Genomic DNA, 24,128 nt, shown 5'->3' with positions numbered 1-24,128 from the left:
GGACATATCCTCTCTCTAATCTCTATATATAGAGATATATATACACATTTTGTAAGAATTAATCATTACGAATATTTTACTGAATTCCACTTGAAGTGGACCACTTCATGCAGAATGAAATGCTGATCTTTTTATTTTAGAGATATTGTCGCTGGGTCTTCTATTGAAACTTTGAAACAATTTTAGAATGAAATTAATCAAGGATCTTAGAGTTAGAGACCGTATAGTTTATGAAAAAAAGTTACCTATTTTAAATAGCCTAAACTGCGAGCGATTGATCAAATTATGGACATTTGACGGCCCTGAATATGCACAGAGAAAGCAAATTGCCCGAATAAGGACCGATTTATTGGTTAACAATTATTAACATGTAACAGGAGTCAAGGCACAAGGATTACCAACCATTATCTTGTGTATCTATAATAGTTAGCCGCTGTTAGCGCGTTTAAGTTACCAAGGTTACCAGGAATAGAGGGGTAACAACCCCCCCCCCCCCCCCGGTTCCGCGACAATTGACCCGGCCCCGACAATTGACCCCCTATGTAATTACACTGGGGTCAATTGTCGCGAAATTTAGGACTTATTACGACAATTGACGGTGACTCCCGACAATTGACCCCCCCCCCCCCCCCGACAATTGACCCCCATGTAATTACACTGGGGTTAATTGATCGGGGTAATTACGTAATTACGTAATCAAGGACCAAACCCCCCTTCGCCCCCCCCCCCCCGTAATCAACCGTAAGCATTTGGAAAAACCCCCCTGACCCTCGGCTGATTACGTAATATGTGAACGACCCCATAAACATAAAGATACGGCGGAATGCGCTCCTACTAAATCGCTCGCCCAAATTTTAAGAAAATTCTTGTGAAAAGGCCCTTTAGGCATGAAAGTGACCTAAATCGGTGTATTTTTGGACGCTGATTCCGAATCACCCCCCATGACGTAGGGTTAAAATGCTTCCCTGGAGAGTTATGGGCAAAAATCCGTTTTGGTCACTGAAATTTTGAAATTTAATAAAATGGCCATGGATCTGGAGGTATTAAATTTTCATGACATTAAACCAATTTAGATGTTGCATTGCCACTTCCTTCCTTCCATTTAATTTTATGAGCTAGTAGACAGTGCAGTAGTAATAACCTTCAGGGCTTATTTAATGTTCTTATCTAGCTGTAATTAGTTTGCGCGGCGCGTCGAAGCGGCGAAGTCCTCCAACTTCAGGACAGTATATTCTTATAATTTTATTTGTATAATTACTCCGATGCAAAGTTAACGAAATTTGTGGGGTTCTTCAGAGCTTAGCAACGTGGAAAGATTCTCTAGAACCTACCATTTTTAACGTACACCATTACAATTCGTTCGCTGATATTAAATCATGATCTTGTTATTTAGTATTTTAAGTCTGCTGATAATGTCATCTCTCGGGACCACAGAGACTCTCCTCAAGATGACAGCTATAAAGTTTACTGTTAATGATGATAATATTGAATATTATCCCGATTGGAGCCGTCTGACCACTGCTTTCTCTGCTTGTGTGTGGGTTAAAGACTTGGGGTCAGGTTACAATACTATCTTTAGCTACCACACTAATGAGCTGGTAATGATGGCAAATGGATATTTCACTGGCATCTTCAGTGCATATCAACACTTTAACAGCGGGTTCCCAACAAAAGGCACTTGGTTTCTAGCTTGTATGACGTGGAGTCTGTCGTCCAGAGAGCAGCGATACTACGTCAACGGAAAAGTTATCGGATCGCAGCAAACGCCATCGGGCCGATCACTAAGGACCGGAGGGAAACTAAAACTGGGAATGTGGTATGCAAGCGTCTTCAGGTTTGGGGGAGAAATGATGTACCTAAACTTTTACTCCAAAGAATTGACTTCCAGTGAGATAGCTAGAATGGTACAGAAAGGAATGTGTGCTCTTGTCGCAGAGGAAGATGAGCATGAGGCATCACGAGTTATAAAATGGGAAGACCTGATTCAGCTAGAGAGGAGTGGAAAAGCCACCAACACATATGAGTATGCAAACGAATGTCTAGTTAATGCGATTAATAAGCAGAACGAAGTAATTGAGGAATTGAAGGACTCCCGACAAGAACTAGAGAACATTCGGTTAGAAAAAGAAGAGATGGAGGAAAAGCTCTCAACTAAAATGAACGCCACTCTTGCTGAGCTAGAAGTCACCCGGGAGGAGAAAAATGAGATGGAGACAGAGCTGGAAGATGTCAATACAAGGCTGAATTCTACTATCAGTGAGCTAGAAGAGACACAAAAGAACAAACATACGATGGAAACAGAGCTTGAGGATGTCAACACAAGGCTAAATGCAACTATTAGTGAGCTAGAAGAGACACAAAAGAACAAAGAAAAGGTGGAACAGAAGCTGGATGAGATCTCTTCCAGACTAAATTCTACTCTTGACGAGCTAGAGGAGATGTCGGGCAGTGAATACAGAACATGGGACTGGAACATTTTCCTTTCGGAAGAATTCCTGAACCGGACCTTTACTACTGAAGACGCACAACTTCTTCGTTCAAGCTGGGAGGATGCAGCAGGTACAAGTACAAACTTCTAATGTTTATTATAGTAATCAAACTTCTAATAGTATTAGTAATAAACATGGCATGAACAATGGCTAATTCACTAATTGTTTACTTATCAATAATATGATTCAGTTCCACGAATTTTACATCATTCCACTTAAATAAAATATTGATAAACCATCTCAATCTGCCATCGTTAAATAACAAATTATTTCAGAGTGGCTGGTGGGATACACGATCACAGATAAGTTGATAAAAATATTGGACCTGTTTGACTCCGTTGAAAACAGATCCTGGTTGATGCTGTACTCGGAGAACTACATAGACAAACTTTTCACGAGGAACATGGCCAAGAGATTAACAAACATCTGGGATGGCATCAGTGGTTATCATTAACATTTAATTCAATTTGGTTTTACTTCAAGGCTGGAATAAGCTTTAATATTTTCCCAGCAGATAAGTATAACTTTACGGGTGATACGGTGCGCGTCTTGGTTATGCCTATGGTTGTATTTCACTTGTATCACGTCATGACCCCCATTGTATTTGTCATTTCACTAGACTTATAAGTGGCCACGATACACTATACAGCCGCGCGGTAGGTCCATAACAACGTATGACAAGCGTATGTGCTATGGTTTCACAAAGCCATGTGTATACGCGTACTGCGTGACGCGCTCGTCACTTGTTTCACAAGTTGCCTACGGCGGTCGCGCGCTACTGCAAGCGAGAGGGCTCTGGTTAGAGCAATGCTATGGTAGTTAATAAACCTGCAATAGATTAAACGTCTAGTACAATGAACTTTTAACTATATATTCTAACACTAACCAGGTCATCATCACAAAGAACAAAGGTATGTTAAAGTTTGTACATTTCTTTATTTCAGGGAAGATGGTTGGTGTTACGATGACTAAAGAGGTGATTGAGCTCCTTAATCACATAACTGACAAGACCAACTGTGGCAATGGACATTCTCCTGATACTAGTCCATAGTTACCACACTTCGCTATTAATGGAGTAATGGACGGTTATAATAGCTGTTTTAATTCTGTTTACTACACAGAGCAGGGAACTTTGTCATTTAAGACACTGTTTTTCTATTATTTTTCGAAAATCATATTAATTTTAAAAACAACTTTTTCTTTTAGTAAGCATGGTTCTTATCTGAACGAAATGGGTAAAATTTATTTGTCCCCTTTTAATCTTTTAAAAAAGATATGATCAAGCAATGGCTCACAAGATTTTTCCTTTTAACTAACAACTTAAGCGGTAAAAGCATCTATACATTACTCAGTGTTATCGACTTGATTTAACGGATTTTAGTTAAATGTCACAGCTTCGCTATTAATGGAGATTACCAAATGTCACAGCTATTCAGTATTCTAGTTCAAGGGGGCTATATTTATGAGTCGCATTTGAACTTGATTTCTCTTGGAGAATTTCTCTTTAGACTCTTAACTTGCGAACAAATTGAAGCAGCAAACTTTAGGCTAGAAACTTTATTGAATTGAAATAATCATTCCACGTAACAACGTCTTCTTCAGTTCTGTAATAAAATTGTTAAACATGTGTAAAAATTAACGACGGAGAGAAATTTAAAATAACATTAAAAACAAAAACAGAGAAATAAAATTTACGAAATATGACCCAAAAATGTAATTGCAAAAAATGTCAAAACAACAAAAAATACGACAAGAAGAAATGTAAGCTAATACAACTAAATACTGTACTACTCATGATACTAAACTAATTAGTAAACGTAAAACTGGTTGTTCAGAATTCACAGTTCATGTGTAAAAACTAATGATAAAATCAGCACTTAAGCAACGATAACTCGGTTGTCATGGTTACTATCCAAGATAGTCCTATCAATACATTATTTACTAGTTAAACATCGACTAAATATTTGTACAAATAACTCAACTCAGAACGATCATTCATTGAATGTGCGTATAAGTGCGTATAACGAAGCTCTGAACCCAGGACAGTTAGATTCTTTGTACAGGCAAGCACGCAAGAAGAAATGCCCGTTTCAACGACCCTACATCCCTGCACCACCGAACGAAGATCCACAACTCGAGATGGACTTGAAATTGTTCAACCGGTTTATGATGAGCATCCTGAGAGCACCAGATATCCAGCCACCATCAAACCTCACTTTTAATCAGCGAACTGGACTACGTACTCTCAAGGAAAGACCGAACATTCACATCTCGAAGTCTGATAAGTGTGGCGAGTTTGTCGTGACTAGTGTTGATACGTACCGGACGCTAACGATCGAACACCTGAACAAGAGCACTTCTGGAGTCTACGAATGGGTAGAGCCCACCCGTTTGAGTTACGGAGTACGCAGACCTGTTCAACGACCTACTCCTATAACGTATCAGAATCAAATTAACAAGAAATGTGCAGATATTGAATCAGAGTGTAATAGGTTGTGGCGGACTATTTGCAGTAACCATATGGAATTAGACTCACGTATTGAGGATTTATTTATTAGCTCGTACTCTACATTACCTACTATGTACACCCTGGTGAAGACACACAAGTTCCCACCTGATACTGACTACTCTCGTATCAACTTGGAGGATATGAAAGTTAGACCAATCGTATCGTGTTGTGGCTCACCTACAGAGAAGTTGGCTTGGTTAGTTACCGACATTATCAGTCCTTTGTTGAGAGAAGTACCTACTCATATGTACGATATCTACAGCCACCTGGACATCCTCTGTAGGCTACCAGAGAGTGAACTTAAAGGTTTACAGTTCTTTACAGCGGATGTATCAGCTTTGTATACGAATTTGAATATCAATGAGTGTATTGAGACAGTTATTGAATTTGCAGAAGAACATTGGAGTAAGTTAAGTACGTATTGTTTAAGTTTATCAGAAATTAGAGGTATCTTTACAGTAGTTTTGACGAATTCTTATTTTACATTTAATGGGAGACTTTATAAACAACTTTTAGGTTTATTCATGGGTTGTAGACCATCCCCTCCTGTAGCGATTATTAGAATGTGGAAATTCGAGCGTAATAGTATATATTTAGACAGTTATTACATCAGTAACCCTGTTCGGTTCTTATACAAACGGTATGTAGATGATGCTGGTTCCTTAGCCAAATCCAGAGAAGAAGCACTGGATATGTTACAACGCATAGCCGACCAGGATCCCGATAACAGAATCAAGTGGGAGATCGAGTTCCCGTCTACCCCTGCGGATTTTGTCCCGTTCCTGAGTACGGAAATCCGGATCGATGAGGAAGGAAAAGTGCACCACAGATTCTACAGGAAAACCCAGAACAAGGGGATAACATTACACCAGAAGTCACACCACCCGGACTCAGTGAAGGAGGAGTGTAAGAAGAACTTCTACCGTAATGCCACCATTGCTTCCTCAGGACCCCAGGAACTCGATCATTCAGTTAAGATTATCGATGATCTCTTAAAGAAAAATGGACACCAACCTCTGAGTCATAACGCAAGGAACAGGAGGACTAGGAGAAGACGTCAAACCACACCTGACTCTGTCCCACTCACCTTACCATTCATCTCTGGAACAGTTTGTAATAAGATTCGCAACTACATAAAATCTAACAAACTCCCCATCAGAGTTATTTTTACACCTGGTAAGAAGTTACAGGACATCTTCTGCCGCTCTCGTCCACTGGATAAGAAGACTTGTGACCTTGGTAACCCTAACAATTGTGAGATCTGCCCTAGACTCACAGGAACAACATGCTCAACAAAAGGAGCTATTTACTTAGTTACTTGCGAGTTATGTGGTAAGAGATACTGTGGGGAAACTGAGAGAAGCCTCCATGCTCGTCTGATGGAGCACAGACAGGCTGCTAGGAATCCTAGAGCACATCCAGAGAATGGGGTTGGACAGCACTACGCATCTCTACATCCTAACCGAACCCCAGTTTTATCTTTTAAGTTACTTGATTTACAGAGTAAAACTGTTCGTAGAAAGATTGTAGAAGCGATGTATATATTGAGATTAAGTCCTGAAATGAATGATCGTTCTGAGTTGAGTTATTTGTACAAATATTTAGTCGATGTTTAACTAGTAAATAATGTATTGATAGGACTATCTTGGATAGTAACCATGACAACCGAGTTATCGTTGCTTAAGTGCTGATTTTATCATTAGTTTTTACACATGAACTGTGAATTCTGAACAACCAGTTTTACGTTTACTAATTAGTTTAGTATCATGAGTAGTACAGTATTTAGTTGTATTAGCTTACATTTCTTCTTGTCGTATTTTTTGTTGTTTTGACATTTTTTGCAATTACATTTTTGGGTCATATTTCGTAAATTTTATTTCTCTGTTTTTGTTTTTAATGTTATTTTAAATTTCTCTCCGTCGTTAATTTTTACACATGTTTAACAATTTTATTACAGAACTGAAGAAGACGTTGTTACGTGGAATGATTATTTCAATTCAATAAAGTTTCTAGCCTAAAGTTTGCTGCTTCAATTTGTTCGCAAGTTAAGAGTCTAAAGAGAAATTCTCCAAGAGAAATCATATTCAGTATTCGTTTTCTTTCTAATCTCCATATACACATTTTGTAAGAATTAATCATCATGAATTTTTTATTGAATTCCACTTGAAGTGGACCACTTCATGAAGAATTAAATGCTGATCTTTTTATTTTAGAGATCATATTGTCGTTGGGTCGATCTTCTATTCAAACTTTGAAACAATTATAGAATGAAATTAATCAAGGATCTTCGAGACCGTATAGTTTATGAAAAAATTTACCTAATTTAAATAGCCTAAACTGCGATCAGCGATTGATCAAATTATGGACATTGGACGGCTAACTCTAAGGACCGATTTATTGGTTAACATGTAACAGGAGTCAAAGATTACCAACCATTATCTTGTGTCTCTATAGTTAGCTGCTGTTAGCGTTTAAGTTACCAAGGTTACCAGGAATAAAGTGTTAACAAACCACAATATATGAAAGAGTAAGTTGTTTGATAGACCCCGGGACCCCCCCCCCCCCTTGACTTTTTTCGAGTGGAATTTGAATTAAAATATTGTCAAATAATCGGCTGATTACGTAATATGTGAACGACCCTATAAACATAAAGATACGGCGGAATGACAGGCTGAGCGCCGCCCAGTAAACCTGAAATGCGAGATGCCCATTGAAATTTTGAAATTTCATAAAATGGAGGTACTAAATTTTCATGACATTGAACCAATTTAAATGTTGCATTGCCACTTCCTTCCATTTATGAGCTAGTAACCTTCAGGGCTTATATGTTCTTATCTGTAATTACACAAATAATGAATGAGAGATAAATGAAGTTTATAATCTGTAATCCCGTAAAACTTAGCAACAGTAATATTTTTTGTTGCATGAGTCTGCCCGCTTTCAATGTTTTCGCTTCCTTCCACCGAAGCACTAGTCATCTTCAGGACAGTATATTCTTATCTGTAATTACTCAGATGCAAAGTTAACGAAATTTATAGGGTCCTTCTGAACTTAGCAACGTGGAGAGATCCCTCTAAACCTACCATTTCTAACGTACACCATTACAATTCGTTCGTTGATATTAAATCATGTTCTTGTTTATATTTAGTATTTTAAGTCTGCTGATCGTGCCATCTCTCGGGACCACAGAGACTCTCCTGAGGCTGAAGATGACAGCTATAAAGTTTGACACGGTTAATGATGATTATATTGATTCGTATCCCGATTGGAGCCGTCTGACCACTGCTTTCTCTGCTTGTGTGTGGGTTAAAGACTTGGGGTCATTCCCCCACCCTACTATCTTCACCTACCATGACAACAGTGAGCTGGCAATGATAGCAAATGGATATTACACTCGCATCTTCGGTTCACAGCGACACTTTAACAGTGGGTTCCCTTCAAAAGGCACTTGGTTTCTAGCTTGTATGACGTGGAGTCTGTCTTCCAGAGAGCAGCGAAACTACGTTAACGGAAAAGTTATCGGATCGCAGCAAACGCCATCGGGCCGATCACTAAGGACCGGAGGGAAACTAAGACTGGGAATGTGGGATGGAGGTAACAACAGGTTTGGGGGAGAAATGATGTACCTAAACTTTTACTCCAAAGAATTTACTTCCAGTGAGATAGCTAGAATGGTGCAAAAAGGGATGTGTGCTCATGTCGCAGAGAAAGATGAGCATGAGGCATCACGAGTTATAAAATGGGAAGACCTGATTCAGCTGGAGAGGAGCGGTGCAGCCACCAACATGTATTTAGAGGAATGTTCTCATAATATTATCAAGCAGTTACAGCATAAGCAGAATGAAACTGTTGAGGAACTGAAGAACTCTAGACAAGAACTGGAGCAAATTCGGTCAGAAAAAGAAGCTATGGAGGAGAAGCTCTCAACTAAAATTAACGCCACTCTTGCTGAGCTAGAGGTCACCCGGGGGGAGAAAAATGAGATGGAGACAGAGCTTGAAGATGTCAACACAAGGCTAAATTATACTATCAGTGAGTTAGAGGAGACACAAAAGAACAAAGATACGATGGAGACAGAGCTTGAGGATGTCAGCACAAAGCTAAATTCAACTATCAGTGAGCTAGAAGAGACACAAAAGAACAAAGAAAAAGTGGAACAGAAGCTGGATGAGATCTCTTCCAGACTAAATTCTACTCTCGACGAGCTAGAGGAGATGTCGGGCAGTGAAAACAGAACATGGGACTGGAATATCTTCCTTTCGGAAAAATTCCTGAACCGGACCTTCACAACTGAAGACGCCCAACTTCTTCGTTCAAGCTGGGAAGATGCAGCAGGTACAAGTACAAACTTATAATGTTTATTATAGTAATAAAACTTCTAATACTAATAGTAATAAACATGGCGTAAACAATGGCCAATTCTTTACTTATCATTAATATGATTCAGTTCCACGAATTTTACATCATTTCACTTAAAGTTAAATAAAAGATTGATAAACCATCCTTAAATGACGAATTATTTCAGAGTGGCTGGTGGGATACACGATCACAGATAAGTTGATAAAAATATTGGACTTGTTTGACTCCGTTGAAGATAGACCCTGGTTGATGCTGTACTCGGAGAACTACATAGATAAACTTTTCACGAGGAACATGGCCAAGAGATTAACAAACATTTGGGATGGCATCAGTGGTTATTATTAATATTTAATTCAATTTGGTTTTACTTCTAGGCTGGAATATTCTTTAACATTTTCCCAGCAGATAAGTGTAACTTTACGGGTGATACGGTGCGCGTCTTGGTTATGCCTATGATATGGTTGTATCACCTCGTGACCCCCATTGTCGTTTCACTAGCGAGCGTACTAAATCACTCTACAGTCGATCTTCGAGATTGTTCTAAAAGGGCCCCCGACAGTTGAAACCAACTTCAATCGATGTATTTTCGGACGCTGATTCCGAATCACCCCCATGACATAGGTTTAAAATGCTCCCCTGACGAGATATAGGCGAAAAACTGTCTCGATCACGTGATATGACCGTATAAGGAAGTTAGTCTAATTTCTCGTTAGGGTTAAGGTTTCAGCATATGCTTTTGTTAAGGATTGGGTTAGGGTTAGGGTTGGGATCAGATAAGAGGGTTAGGGTTTCGAATAGTCGTTTAGGACCAGCTAGAGAGCGGGTTGAAAAAGTCACGTGACAGTCGAGTGTAGAGTGATTAATTATCATCCTTTCACTAGACTAATAAGTGGCCACGATACAGCCGCGCGGCATGAGCCTGAGGTCCATATGCCATAACAACGTATGACAAGCCATGTGCTACGGACTATGGTAGGTAATTGACCTGCAATAGATTAAACCGAAACGTCTAGTACATTGAACTTTTAACTAGATATTCTAACAGTAACCAAGTCAACATCACAAAGAACAAAGATATGTTAAAGTTTGAACATTTCATTATTTCAGGGAAGATGGTGGGTGTTACGATGACTAAAGAGGTGATTGAGCTCCTTAATCATGTAACTGACAAGACCAACTGTGGCAATGGACATTCTCCTGATACTAGCTCGTAGTTACCACACTTCGCTATTAATGGAGTAATGGACGGTTATATAATAGCTGTTTAATTCTGTTTACTACACAGAGCAGGGAACTTTGTCATATAAATATTTAAGACACTGATGATTACGTAATATAGGGAGGGGGGGGGGGGGGGGGTTCGGTCTTGATTACGGTTGATTACGGAGTGGGGGGGGGGGGGGGTAAAAATTGCCAAAATATTGATCACGTAATATGTGAACGACCCCTAAGCATGGTTCTTATCTGAACGAAATGGGTAAAATTTATTTTTCCCCTTTTAATCTTTTAAAAATTATATGATCAAGCAATGGCTCACAAGATTTTTCCTTTTAACTAACAACTAAAGCGGTAAAAGCATTTATACATTACTCAGTGTTATCGACTTGATTTAATAGATTTTACTTTTAGTTAAATGTCACAGCTATTCGTTTTCACTTTGATTGTTCATTGTCTCCAAAAATATAAAATTGAAATGTTACATCAGTGACCAGACATACTTCTGACTGCTGACGCAACCAAAATTCTGGCAAAACAGAGTTTCTCTAAATAATGTTGAGGTTGTGTCTGCCAAGTTTCAGGACGATAGCCATTGAAAATACTGGAGAAGATATATTTTGAAACTGGACAATTACTATTTCCGAGAAATTTTAGCCAGCTGTTAGCGTTTAAGTTACCAAATACCAAGGTTACCAGGAATAAAGGGGTAACAAACCACAATGAAAAAGTAAGTTGTTTGATAGAGTTAAACTCGACTTTTTAGTTTGTGTCGATTTTGAGAAGGATCAAGGTTTGAAACTGTGCATCACGCTGACCTAGGAATAATTTATTTCAAATCCCGATACCTTTTTCAGAGGCCAGAGCAAAGTTTAAAAATCATAATTCACCAATCACCAACCAGATTTGAAAATAAATAGATTTGAAAAGACCAGGTTGGTCCCCCCCCCCCCCCCCCCCCCCCCCTTGACTTTTTTCTCTAGAAAACACTTTTCTCTACGTTCGCGTTTCATTCTACCCTGATCATGCTATCATGAAGAGCAGAAATCATTGTTATGATATCCGGCCAAGCACCTTCTATTTCTAAACTAGTTACTATTATAGCTCCGGATATTCGATCAATTTCTAAATTTAGACGAGTAACATCCGTCAAAGGTACTAACATTGACGTCAATCTAAGTTAGAGCCGGAGTTTCAGCGGGGGCTATCTATAATGAGGCGGGAGGCCCAGTCCACCTGCTATGGTCATGTGACCTAGGTCACATGACTTGCAACCAATGGACGGCTGCCTCGCATGGTGGTTGACCAATGGTAAAATTCACGTTGTTTTCTGCACCTATATCTTTATTTAATTAAAGTACTCAAATCAGTCAGAGCAACAACTTACAATAATTATAAAGGTTTAGATTGAACAGACCATCTGTTCAGTGAATGGTCCTTGACAGGTAACGATCACACCATGCCCGCACCCATAGTCACGTCACGAATTATCTTAATCATAATTATGCTATCCTATTACCTAACAATATTCTCACCTGTAATTACTCAGATGCAAAGTTAACGAAATTTATACTAGGGTCCTTCATCTATAAAAAGACTTTTTTTATAAGTCTAAAACCTACCATTTCTAACGTACACCATTAGTATTACAATTCGTTCGCTGATATTAAATCATGTTCTTGTTTATATTTAGTATTTTAAGTCTGCTGATCGTGCCATCTCTCGGGACCACAGAGACTCTCCTGAAGATGACAGCTATAAAGTTTGACACGGTTTATGATGATTATATTGATTCTTATCCCGATTGGAGTCGTCTGACCACTGCTTTCTCTGCTTGTGTGTGGGTTAAAGACTTGGGGTCGTTCAACTTCCCTACTATCTTTAGCTACCACAGTAGCGATGAGCTGGTAATGACAGCAAATGGATATTATACTGGCATCTTCAGTGCATATCAACACTTTAACAGCGGGTTCCCTGTGTCAGAAGGCACTTGGTTCCTTGCTTGCATGACGTGGAGTGTGTCATCCAGAGAGCAGCGAAACTACGTTAACGGGAAAGTTATCGGATCGCAGCAAACGCCATCGGGCCGATCACTAAGGACCGGAGGGAAACTAAGACTGGGAATGTGGGAAGGAGGTAACGACAGGTTTGGGGGAGAAATGATGTACCTAAACTTTTACTCCAAAGAATTGACTTCCAGTGAGATAGCTAGAATGGTGCAGAAAGGAATGTGTGCCCATGTCGCAGAGGAAGATGAGCATGAGGCATCACGAGTTATAAAATGGGAAGACCTGATTCAGCTGGAGAGGAGCGGTGCAGCCACCAACATGTATTTAGAGGAATGTCTTTATATTATGATTAAACAGTTCCAGCATAAGCAGAATGTAACCGTTAAAGAACTGGAGGGCTCCCGACAAGAACTGGAGTATATTCGGTCAGAAAAAGAAGAGATGGAGGAAAAGCTCTCAACTAAAATTAACGCCACTCTTGCTGAGCTGGAAGTCACCCATGAGGAGAAAAATGAGATGGAGACAGAGCTTGAAGATGTCAACACAAGGCTGAATTCTACTATCAGTCAGCTAGGAGAGACACAAAAGAAAAAAGATACGATGGAGACAGAGCTTGAGGATGTCAACACAAGGCTAAATTCTACTATCAGTGAGCTAGAGGAGACACAAAAGAACAAAGATACGATGGAGACAGAGCTTGAGGATGTCAACACAAGGCTGAATTCTACTATCAGTGAGCTAGAGGAGACACAAAAGAACAAAGATACGATGGAGACAGAGCTTGAGGATGTCAACACAAGGCTAAATTCTACTATCAGTGAGCTAGAGAGACACAAAAGAACAAAGATACGATGGAGACAGAGCTTGAGGATGTCAACACAAGGCTAAATTCTACTATCAGTGAGCTAGTAGAGACACAAAAGAACAAAGATACGATGGAGACAGAGCTTGAGATGTCAACACAAGGCTGAATTCTACTATCAGTGAGCTAGAAGAGACACAAAAGAACAAAGATACGATGGAGACAGAGCTTGAGGATGTCAACACAAGGCTAAATTCAACTATCAGTGAGCTAGAAGAGACACAAAAGAACAAAGAAAAGGTGGAACAGAAGCTGGATGAGATCTCTTCCAGACTAAATTCTACTCTTGACGAGCTAGAGGAGATGTCGGGCAGTGAATACAGAACATGGGACTGGAACATCTTCCTTTCGGAAGAATTCCTGAACCGGACCTTCACAACTGAAGACGCTCAACTTCTTCGTTCAAGCTGGGAAGATGCAGCAGGTACAAGTACAAACTTCTAATGTTTATTATAGTAATAAAACTTCTAATAGTATTAGTAATAAGCATGGCATGAACAATGGCTAATTCACTAATTGTTTACTTATCAATAATATGATTCAGTTCCACGAATTTTACATCATTCCACTTAAATAAAATATTGATAAACCATCGTTAAATAACAAATTATTTCAGAGTGGCTGGTGGGATACACGATCACAGATAAGTTGATAAAAATATTGGACCTGTTTGACTCCGTTGAAAACAGACCCTGGTTGATGCTGTACTCGGAGAACTACATAGACAAACTTTTCACGAGGAACATGGCCAAGAGATTAGCAAACATTTGGGATGGCATCAGTGGTTATTATTAACATTTAATTCAATTTGGTTTTACTTCAAGGCTGGAATAAGCTTTAATATTTTCCCAGCAGATAAGTATAACTTTACGGGTGATACGGTGCACGTCTTGGTTATGCCTATGGTTGTATTTCACTTGTATCACGTCATGACCCCCATTGTATTTGTCATTTCACTAGACTAAGTGGCCACGATACAGCCGCGCGGCAGGTCTATAACAACGTATGACAAGCGTATATGTGCTATGGTTTCACAAAGCCATGTGTATACGCGTACTGCGTGACGCGCTTGTCACTTGTTTCACAAGTTGCCTACGGCGGTCGCGCGCTACTGCAAGCGAGAGGGCTCTGGTTAGAGCAATGCTATGGTAGTTAATAAACCTACAATAGATTAAACGTCTAGTACAATGAACTTTTAACTATATATTCTAATATAACACTAACTAATTCTAATATAACACTAACCAGGTCATCATCACAAAGAACAAACAACAAAGATATGTTAAAGTTTGTACATTTCTTTATTTCAGGGAAGATGGTTGGTGTTACGATGACTAAAGAGGTGATTGAGCTCCTTAATCACATAACTGACAAGACCAACTGTGGCAATGGACATTCTCCTGATACTAGTCCATAGTTACCACACTTCGCTATTAATGGAGTAATGGACGGTTATAATAGCTGTTTTAATTCTGTTTACTACACAGAGCAGGGAACTTTGTCATTTTAGACACTGTTTTTCTATTATTTTTCGAAAATCATATCAATTTTAAAGACAACTTTTTTTTTAGTAAGCATGGTTCTTATCTGAACAAAATGGGTAAAATTTATTTTCCCCCTTTTATGATCAAGCAATGGTTCACAAGATTTTTCCTTTTAACTAACAACTAAAGCGGTAAAAGCATCTATACATTACTCAGTGTTATCGACTTGATTTAATAGATTTTAGTTTAATGTCACAGCTGTTCGTTTTCAACTTGATTGTTCAGTGTTGTCTCCAAAAATATAAAATATAAATGTTACATCAGTGACCAGACATACTTCTGACTGCTGACGCAACCAAAATTCTGGCTAAACAGAGTTTCTCTAAATAATGTTGAGGTTGTGTCTGCCAAGTTTCAGGACGATGCCACTGAAAATGTTGGAGAAGATATATTTTGAAAGTGGACAATTACCATTTCCGAGAAGTTTTGACTCAAAATCGACCATAATAAGCGATATAGAAATAGCGATATAATATACAGGGTGTATATAATAACATTTCAAGAGCCACCTGACCTTGCTTGATCAATAAAATTAACATTTATGCTATTTTAGTTCATCGGCCCTGGCCCCTCTCATTTGTCTCCAGTTTGATAGGAAGTAATGCAGAAAGAAAGAACCGATGTTATTTTCAATAACAATATCAATATACTATACCTATGTTAACACAATTTTATTGACTAAATAATTTGGAACTCATCCAACTGGAAATGATAAGAAAATAAACATTGTTAAACTTAATATTTTTACTATTGTTAATAGTTATTGCCGCGTAACTAACAACTAAAGCGGTAAAAGCATTTATACATTACTCTGTACTCAGTGTTATCGACTTGATTTAATAGATTTTACTTTTAGTTAAATGTCACAGCTATTCGTTTTCTCTCTAATCTCCATATACACATTTTGTAAGAATTATATCATCACGAATTTTTTACTGAATTCCACTTGAAGTGGACCACTTCATGAAGAATTAAATGCTGATCTTTTTATTTTAGAGATCATAATCATATTGTCGTTGGGTCGATCTTTTATTGAAACTTTGAAACAATTATAGAATGAAATTAATCAAGGATCTTCGAGACCGTATAGTTTATGAAAAAATTTACCTAATTTAAATAGCCTAAACTGCGAGCGATTGATCAAATTATGGACATCGGACGGCTAACTCTAAGGACCGATCTATTGGTTAACATGTAACAGGAGTCAAAGATTACCAACCATTATCCTGTGTCTCTTATCTATAGTTAGCTGCTGTTAGCGTTTAAGTTACCAAGGTTACCAGGAATAAAGGGGTAACAAACCACAATATATGAAAGAGTAAGTTGTTTGATAGACCCCCCCCCCCCCCCCTTGACTTTTTTCGAGTGGAATTTGAATTAAAATATTGTCAAATAATCGGCTGATTACGTAATATGTGAACGTAAATGGAGGTACTAAATTTTCATGACATTGAACCAATTTAAATGTTGCATTGCCACTTCCTTCCATTTATGAGCTAGTAACCTTCAGGGCTTATATGTTCTTATCTGTAATTACACAAATAATGAATAGGAGATAAATGAAGTTTATAATCTGTAATCCCGTTAAACTTAGCAACAGTAATATTTTTTGTTGCATGAGTCTGCCCGCTTTCAATGTTTTCGCTTCCTTCCACCGAAGCACTAGTCATCTTCAGGACAGTATATTCTTATCTGTAATTACTCAGATGCAAATTTAACGAAATTTATAGGGTCCTTCAGAACTTAGCAGCGTGGACACTGGACAGATCCCTCTAAACCTACCATTTCTAACGTACACCATTACAATTCGTTCGTTGATATTAGATCATGTTCTTGTTACTTAGCATTTTAAGTCTGCTGATCGTGCCATCTCTCGGGACCACAGAGACTCTCCTGAAGATGACAGCTATAAAGTTTGACACAGTTAATGCTGCTTATATTGATTCGTATCCCGATTGGAGCCGTCTGACCACTGCTTTCTCTGCTTGTGTGTGGGTTAAAGACTTGGGGTCATTCTTCTACCCTACTATCTTTAGCTACCACAGTAGTGAGCTGGTAATGATGGCAAATGGATATTTCACTGGCATCTTCAGTGCATTTCAACAACTTAACAGCGGGTTCCCTGTGTCAGAAGGCACTTGGTTTCTAGCTTGTATGACGTGGAGTCTGTCGTCCAGAGAGCATCGATACTATATCAACGGGAAAGTTATCGGATCGCAGCAAACGCGATCAGGTCGATCACTAAGTACCGGAGGGAAACTAAGACTGGGAGTGGGAATGTGGGAAGGAGGTAACGACAGGTTTGGGGGAGAAATGATGTACCTAAACTTTTACTCCAAAGAATTGACTTCCAGTGAGATAGCTAGAATGGTGCAGAAAGGAATGTGTGCTCATGTCGCAGAGGAAGATGAGAATGAGGCATCACGAGTTATAAAATGGGAAGATCTGGTTCAACTGGAGAGGAGCGGTGCAGCCACCAACATGTATGTAGAGGAATGTGCTGTTCAATATGTTAGTATGATTAATAAACAGTTCCAGCATAGGAAAATTGTGTTTGTAACCGTTAAAGAACTGGTGGGCTCCAGACAAGAACTAGACAACATTCGGTCAGAAAAAGACGAGATGGAGGAGAAGCTCTCAGCTAAAATTAACGCCACTCTTGCTGAGCTAGAGGTCACCCATGAGGAGAAAAAAATGAGATGGAAACGAGCTTGAAGATGTCAATACACGGCTGGATTCTACTATCGTGAGATAGAGGAGACACAAAGAATAAAGATCCGATGGATGACTCCCCCCTATTCCGTAATCTGGTATGTCAACCACAAAGCTAAAGTTCAAACTATCAGTGAGTAGTAGGAGACACCAAAAGAACAAAGATCGATGGAAACGGAGCTGGGATGTCAACACAAGGCGAAATTCTTCTATCATGAGCTAAAAAAGAGACCACAAAAGAACAAAGATACGATGGAACAGAGCTGATGTGTCACACAAGGCTGCTTCTACTATCAGTGAGCTAAAAGAGACACAAAAGAACAAAGATACGCTGGTGACAGAGCTTGAGGTGTCAACACAAGGCTACTTCAACTATCAGTGAGGCAGTAGAGACACAAAAGAACAAAGATACGATGGAAACGGAGCTTGAAGATGTCAACACAAGGCTGAATTCTACTATCAGGGAGCTTGAAGAGGACACAAAAAGAACAAAGATACGATGGAGACAGAGCTTGAGGATGTCAACACAAAGCTAAAATTCTACTATCAGTGGCTAGAAGAGACACAAAAGAACAAAGATACGATGGAGACAGAGCTTGAGGTGTGTACACAAGGCTAGATTCAACTATCCAGTGAGCTAAGTAGAGACACAAAGAACAAAGATACGATGGAGACAGAGCTTGAGGATGTGAACACAAGGCTAAATTCAACTATCGTGAGCAAGTGAGACACAAAAGAACAAAGATACGATGGTAGACAGAGCTTGATGATGTCAACACAAGGCCTGATTTCTACTATCAGTGAGCTAGAATGAGGACACAAAAGAACAAAGTTACGATTGGACGACAGAGCTTGCGGTTGTCAACACAGCTGAATTCTACGTTCAGTCAGCTAGGAGAGACCACAAAACGAAAAAAGATACGGATGGAGACAGAGCTTGAGGATATCAACACAAGGGCTGAATTCTACTATCAGTGCAGCTAGAGGAGACACAAATGAACAAAGATACGATGGAGACAGGCTTGAGGATATCAACACAAGGAGGAATTTACTATCAGTGAGCTAGAGGAGGACACTAAAAGAACAAAGATTACGATGGAGACTGAGCTTGAGGATGTCACACAAAAGGCTGAATTACTACTATCAGTGAGCTAGAGGAGACACAAAAAGAACAAGATACGATTGGGAGGGGACAGAGCTTGCGGGATATAACACAAGGCTGAATTTACTATCAGTGAGCTAGAGGAAGACACAAAAGAACAAAGATCGATGGAGACAGAGCTTGAGGATGTCAACACAAGGCTAAATTTACTATCAGTGAGCTAGAGGAGTCACAAAAGACAAAGAAAAAGGTGACAGGAAGCGGGATGAGATCTTTTCCAGACTAAATTCTACTCTCGACGAGCTTGTTGGAGATGTCGGGCAGTGAATACAGAATGGACTGGAACATTTTCCTTTCGGAAGGAATTCCTGAACCGGACCTTTACACTGAAGACGCACACAACTTCTTCGTCAAGCTGGAGGATGCTGCAGGGACAAGTACAAACTTCTAATGTTTAGTATAGTAATAAAACTTCTAATAGTATCTAATTGTTTACTTATCAATAACCAGAAAGTTAATTCAGAAGAATTGGACCAAACCCCCATGCCACCAAAGAACGGACCACCCTAAGAAAGCATTTTGGGACAAAAAAACCGTTTCTATAACTCCGTAGAGAAAGAAAAGTGGGAACCATGGCCACTGAAAGATCCAGGGGACAATACTTAGAGTTTGAGTGACCGAAAAGATGAAAACTATATAAGTCGTGAGACCAAAGACAGCGAAAAACAGAAAAGGAAGCTCGAAAGCCTTAGACGAGGCAGTGTCGTGATACTAGGGTATGTGGGAGATGAAGTTCCACTTGAAGCGATAGCAGCACTGGAACCAAAGGGCTAGGATTTGTACCAACCCAAGGTTGCATTGAGGAGTCTACGCATGGAAATGCGCTTAACAGTGAACGAATCTTAACTGCTCTACAAGAAGCCTTCGCAAGCTCAACCTAAAAACATCATGGGAGGACCTATCAACGCTTGTTTTTGGAACAGACCGGCCCAGTGGACTACCTCCCACAAACTATCAAGAAGTACTACGGATAGAAAGCCCCAGTGAGGTACCAAACCATCAATGGAGATTATAACATCATGGTATTACCAAACAATCTGAACAGTGATGGTAAAGTTACTAACAATAAGAGTTACCTCTTCCACTTCAAACCTGGTTAAAGCTTATTTCTACCCCACTCTAAAGATCCCACAGTTCAAAAGAAGACCTTAAAACAGGAGTCGAGCCCCTTCAGGCTCATCACGGCACTTCAAGATGGAATACAAAACGCAGTGATGTTTTCCTTGCTAGCCACTACCTGATGGATCTGAAAAGGATTTCTGTTGACTTTGATTATAACACCGATGCTTCAATGGTTGGAAATTCGTTGATAGTGACATTCCACAGTACAGAAAGAAGCTTCAGATCGTTTACCTACGACTTTAAGGCCCCTCTATGACTCTTAAACACCACCCCCTCGTTCATAGAGGCCTTAAGGTCCGCTATGTCATCATGTAGAGAAGATGGACTGAAGACTTCTGCCAATGGCTCACACAACTGTTGGACTTAAGCCTCCGCTCCTCTTGTTGGGGTATTCGATCAAATTGGTTCATACAGCTCATGGTATCCCTACGGGTGGATCACTTGTGTCCAAATCGCAAAATAGCAGTATACTACCCTAATGAATACAAAATGTGTTTTTAGTAAACCAGAGCTCATGAAGAAGATTCCGTATCAGCCAGGCTTTTCATTGACGACGGAGAGTTTGTTTGAGGGAACTACAGATGAGTTCAAAGTTGGATTGCAGACGTCAACAAAGCACTCCTCCCCAGGGCTTAATTCAAGATGAGTACCAAATAGAAGAGAACCTGGTTAAATAGTATCTTTCCTTGACATAATGTTCACTTTCGATTCCTTGGGCTCCCTTCAAACGGATTTGTTCATAAATGAAAACGGACTCTCGTTCATACCTACACTTTAAAAAAGCTCCCCACCCATAACCATATCTATTCCGGTTCGTATACTCCAATGCCTTAGACTCTGAAGGCATCATAACTGCCAAGAACGCCTCAAAGGACACCTCGACAACCTCAAAAAAGCCTTCCTTGCTGGTGTTACCCTAGGATAATGGTTGAGAACATTAGTAAATAAGGTTGTCAAATCAAAACAAGGTCACTGTTACGCAAAGTTCACTCTCCTGATGACAGACATCCTTTACACCTTCCAATCAGGGTCATATCTACTTTGGTAGTGTTTGATGATTTGGAGTCTGTGACTAAGAAGTATGAAGAACACCTCTCAAGAACAGAGTTTCAGTGAAGTGACACTGTGAAACATCCAAGAGAACCTCCTCAACAGCTTCCACTCCTAGGAAGAAATATTCAGTTACACAAGAAAACAGGGCCAAGCCGAAAATCTCGGCCTCGTTAAATTGAAGGAAGAACTTGCTTTAGGAGCCTAACATGGTCAACCAGCAAATGCCATATGCCAAGATACAATTGCTGCGGAACTTGTCAAAAGGCAGCCATGAATTCAAGCTACGGCTGAGAAGGTTAAAGCGTCCCTGGAAACTTCCTGAGTTACAACATCATTTATCTCGTTCCAATGTAGTTTCTGTAGAAAAGGCTTACGACGGTCCGCACTACTCGCTCTCTTACGGGTTAGAACTGGGAGAAATAGGGTCAAATATTTATAAACTTTTAAATGGTGATAGGTAGTTGAAACAAGTGAGGTATATAGTTTGGGCTTACATTATGTGGATCATGGTTTTAACAAAGGTGGATTTTAACAAATTTTTAATTGTTTCATTATTGATATTTCTAGTCCTAAAACTGTAGAAGTCGTGAAACATAAACATAAATATATTCAACAACTCAAGACTTTAAAACCTTTTGGAATAAACACTATAAATCCTTTTGGCCTTCCGTTACTCCTAACATCTTAATTTTAATTATTATATAACCGTTTTAAGAGTGTTCAGATTTTTAAAGGAATTTTGGGTTTTACTAACTTTTTACAATTTTTAGGCTTATGTCACTGAAGATGACGCCTTGCAACATGTTTGACGATAGCCTGTAAATTGATAGTTTGATCTCAGTATTTACAACAAATCATCTAGCTTGATTGATTCAAAGGGAGAATTAAATTCCTCTGTCTTATCAATAATATGATTCAGTTCCACGAATTTTACATCATTCCACTTAAATATAATATTGATAAACCATCTCAATCTGCCATCGTTAAATAACAAATTATTTCAGAGTGGCTGGTGGGATACACGATCACAGATAAGTTGATCAAAATATTGGACCTGTTTGACTCCGTTGAAAACAGATCCTGGTTGATGCTGTACTCGGAGAACTACATAGACAAACTTTTCACGAGGAACATGGCCAAGAGATTAACAAACATCTGGGATGGCATCAGTGGTTATTATTAACATTTGATTCAATTTGGTTTTACTTCAAGGCTGGAATAAGCTTTAATATTTTCCCAGCAGATAAGTATAACTTTACGGGTGATACGGTGCACGTCTTGGTTATGCTTATGGTTGTATTTCACTTGTATCACGTCATGACCCCCATTGTATTTGTCATTTCACTAGACTTATAAGTGGCCACGATACACTATACAGCCGCGCGGCAGGTCTATAACAACGTATGACAAGCGTATGTGCTATGGTTTCACAAAGCCATGTGTATACGCGTACTGCGTGACGCGCTTGTCACTTGTTTCACAAGTTGCCTACGGCGGTCGCGCGCTACTGCAAGCGAGAGGGCTCTGGTTAGAGCAATGCTATGGTAGTTAATAAACCTGCAATAGATTAAACGTCTAGTACAATGAACTTATAACTATATATTCTAATATAACACTAACTAATTCTAATATAACACTAACCAGGTCATCATCACAAAGAACAAAGATATGTTAAAGTTTGTACATTTCTTTATTTCAGGGAAGATGGTGGGTGTTACGATGACTAAAGAGGTGATTGAGCTCCTTAATCATGTAACTGACAAGATCAAGACCAACTGTGGCAATGGACATTCTCCTGATACTAGTCCATAGTTACCACACTTCGCTATTAATGGAGTAATGGACGGTTATAATAGCTGTTTTAATTCTGTTTACTACACAGAGCAGGGAACTTTGTCATTTTAGACACTGTTTTTCTATTATTTTTCGAAAATCATATCAATTTTAAAGACAACTTTTTCTTTTAGTAAGCATGGTTCTTATCTGAACAAAATGGGTAAAATTTATTTTCCCCCTTTTATGATCAAGCAATGGCTCAAAAGATTTTTCCTTTTAACTAACAACTAAAAGTAAAGCGGTAAAAGCATCTATACATTACTGAGCAGTGTTATCGACTTGATTTAATAGATTTTAGTTAAATGTCACAGCTGTTCGTTTTCACTTTGATTGTTCAGTGTTGTCTCCAAAAATATAAAATTGACATGTTACATCAGTGACCAGACATACTTCTGACCAAGGTTGTTAAATACGTCAAATTTTCGTGAAAGAATACGACGTATTCGGTTCTAATAAAGAATACGTCGTAATACGCCGTAATACGGTAATTTCTAGGGATTGTTAAATACGTCCACGAATACGCCATAATACGCTGATTTGTCAAATTCAAAATTAAACATTAGGTCATTACAGCTGCGCGCCACCCTCATCATTGATCATGCATTATAAATTTAAAGGAGTGCACGACATTTATTTCCCCATTTAATTTCAGAGTTTCAACTTTGTTTCTATATCGATAATCGATTCAAAGATAACTAAAATTTACTCTAACACGAAAGTAACTTAAATTAAACGGTCTAATTACACAAAACTGCACTCCTATAATGCAATTGTTATGAAGATCATGTGCTCTGGCAGTGAACTGCGGGGTTCTGGATGATTCAAACCACGTGAAAGCAGGTGATTTCCTTGTACAAAGCAAACAATTTTTTGCGCGCACGACACACCTTTTCGTAATACGTCAATTTTCGAGAATTAATACGTATTCGTATTCCAGTACGTATTCCCTCGTAATTCGTATTTAACAACCTTGGTTTCAGGACGATGCCACTGAAAATGTTGGAGAAGATATATTTTGAAACTGGACAATTACCATTTCCGAGAAGTTTTGACTCAAAATCGACCATAATAACTAATAAGCGATATAGAAATAGCGATATAATATACAGGGTGTATATAATAACATTTCAAGAGCCACCTGACCTTGCTTGATCAATAAAATTGACATTTATACCATTTTAGTTCATCCCCAGCCCCTCTAGCTCTCATTTGTACCAGTTTGATAGGAATTAATGCAGAAAGAAAGAACCGATGTT

General features: G+C 39.0%; 4 protein-coding genes across 10 annotated transcripts in view; 2 read left to right on the top strand and 2 right to left on the bottom strand.

Moving 5' to 3' along the window:
- The window catches only part of LOC134824670 (uncharacterized), a 65,609-nt gene extending 62,848 nt beyond the window's left edge, over window positions 1-2,761 (bottom strand). The window contains exon 1 of the mRNA XM_063836633.1: window positions 2,752-2,761. The gene's annotated coding sequence lies outside the window, so the exon portion shown is untranslated. The remainder of the gene's footprint in view (window positions 1-2,751) is intronic.
- Window positions 1,351-3,634, top strand: LOC134824667 (uncharacterized). Of its 2 annotated transcripts, XM_063836630.1 has the most exons (3): window positions 1,351-2,559; window positions 2,765-2,932; window positions 3,434-3,634. In XM_063836630.1, the coding sequence occupies exons 1-3, from the start codon at window positions 1,377-1,379 to the stop codon at window positions 3,538-3,540; spliced, it is 1,458 nt and encodes a 485-aa protein (XP_063692700.1). In that variant the 5' UTR covers window positions 1,351-1,376; the 3' UTR covers window positions 3,541-3,634. The 2 variants fall into 2 exon arrangements, with proteins under 2 accessions (XP_063692700.1, XP_063692701.1); XM_063836631.1 differs by lacking the exon at window positions 2,765-2,932.
- A 9,460-nt stretch (window positions 3,635-13,094) lies between these two features.
- Window positions 13,095-14,978, top strand: LOC134824664 (uncharacterized). The gene is made up of 3 exons (XM_063836623.1): window positions 13,095-13,867; window positions 14,060-14,227; window positions 14,754-14,978. Exons 1-3 carry the CDS (start codon window positions 13,600-13,602, stop codon window positions 14,858-14,860), a joined length of 543 nt encoding a protein of 180 aa, XP_063692693.1. The 5' UTR covers window positions 13,095-13,599; the 3' UTR covers window positions 14,861-14,978.
- Window positions 14,979-15,610: 632 nt separating this feature from the next.
- LOC134824658 (integrin beta pat-3-like) overlaps window positions 15,611-24,128 on the bottom strand; it is a 29,384-nt gene continuing 20,866 nt past the window's right edge. For all 6 annotated transcript variants that reach the window (XM_063836617.1, XM_063836614.1, XM_063836613.1 and 3 more), the window contains one exon: window positions 15,611-15,642. The gene's annotated coding sequence lies outside the window, so the exon portion shown is untranslated. The remainder of the gene's footprint in view (window positions 15,643-24,128) is intronic.

This window comes from Bolinopsis microptera, chromosome 13, assembly GCF_026151205.1.
Source record: "Bolinopsis microptera isolate Bmic1 chromosome 13, MBARI_Bmic_1.0, whole genome shotgun sequence".
Taxonomy (NCBI): Eukaryota; Metazoa; Ctenophora; class Tentaculata; order Lobata; family Bolinopsidae; genus Bolinopsis; species Bolinopsis microptera.
The sequence above is the reverse complement of the archived record's forward strand: the minus strand, read 5'-3'. Positions and strand labels throughout refer to the sequence as shown.

What these genes read in the sequence shown, in the direction of transcription:
- LOC134824667 (XM_063836630.1), top strand. Translation starts at nt 1,377, where the DNA reads ATGATCTTGTTATTTAGTATTTTAAGTCTGCTGATAATGTCATCTCTC. An exon ending in AAGCTGGGAGGATGCAGCAG is followed by an intron (nt 2,560 to 2,764) that starts GTACAAGTACAA and finishes AAATTATTTCAG; the next exon opens with AGTGGCTGGTGGGATACACG. An exon ending in CATCTGGGATGGCATCAGTG is followed by an intron (nt 2,933 to 3,433) that starts GTTATCATTAAC and finishes TCTTTATTTCAG; the next exon opens with GGAAGATGGTTGGTGTTACG.
- LOC134824664 (XM_063836623.1), top strand. Translation starts at nt 13,600, where the DNA reads ATGGAGACAGAGCTTGAGGATGTCAACACAAGGCTAAATTCAACTATC. An exon ending in AAGCTGGGAAGATGCAGCAG is followed by an intron (nt 13,868 to 14,059) that starts GTACAAGTACAA and finishes AAATTATTTCAG; the next exon opens with AGTGGCTGGTGGGATACACG. An exon ending in CATTTGGGATGGCATCAGTG is followed by an intron (nt 14,228 to 14,753) that starts GTTATTATTAAC and finishes TCTTTATTTCAG; the next exon opens with GGAAGATGGTTGGTGTTACG.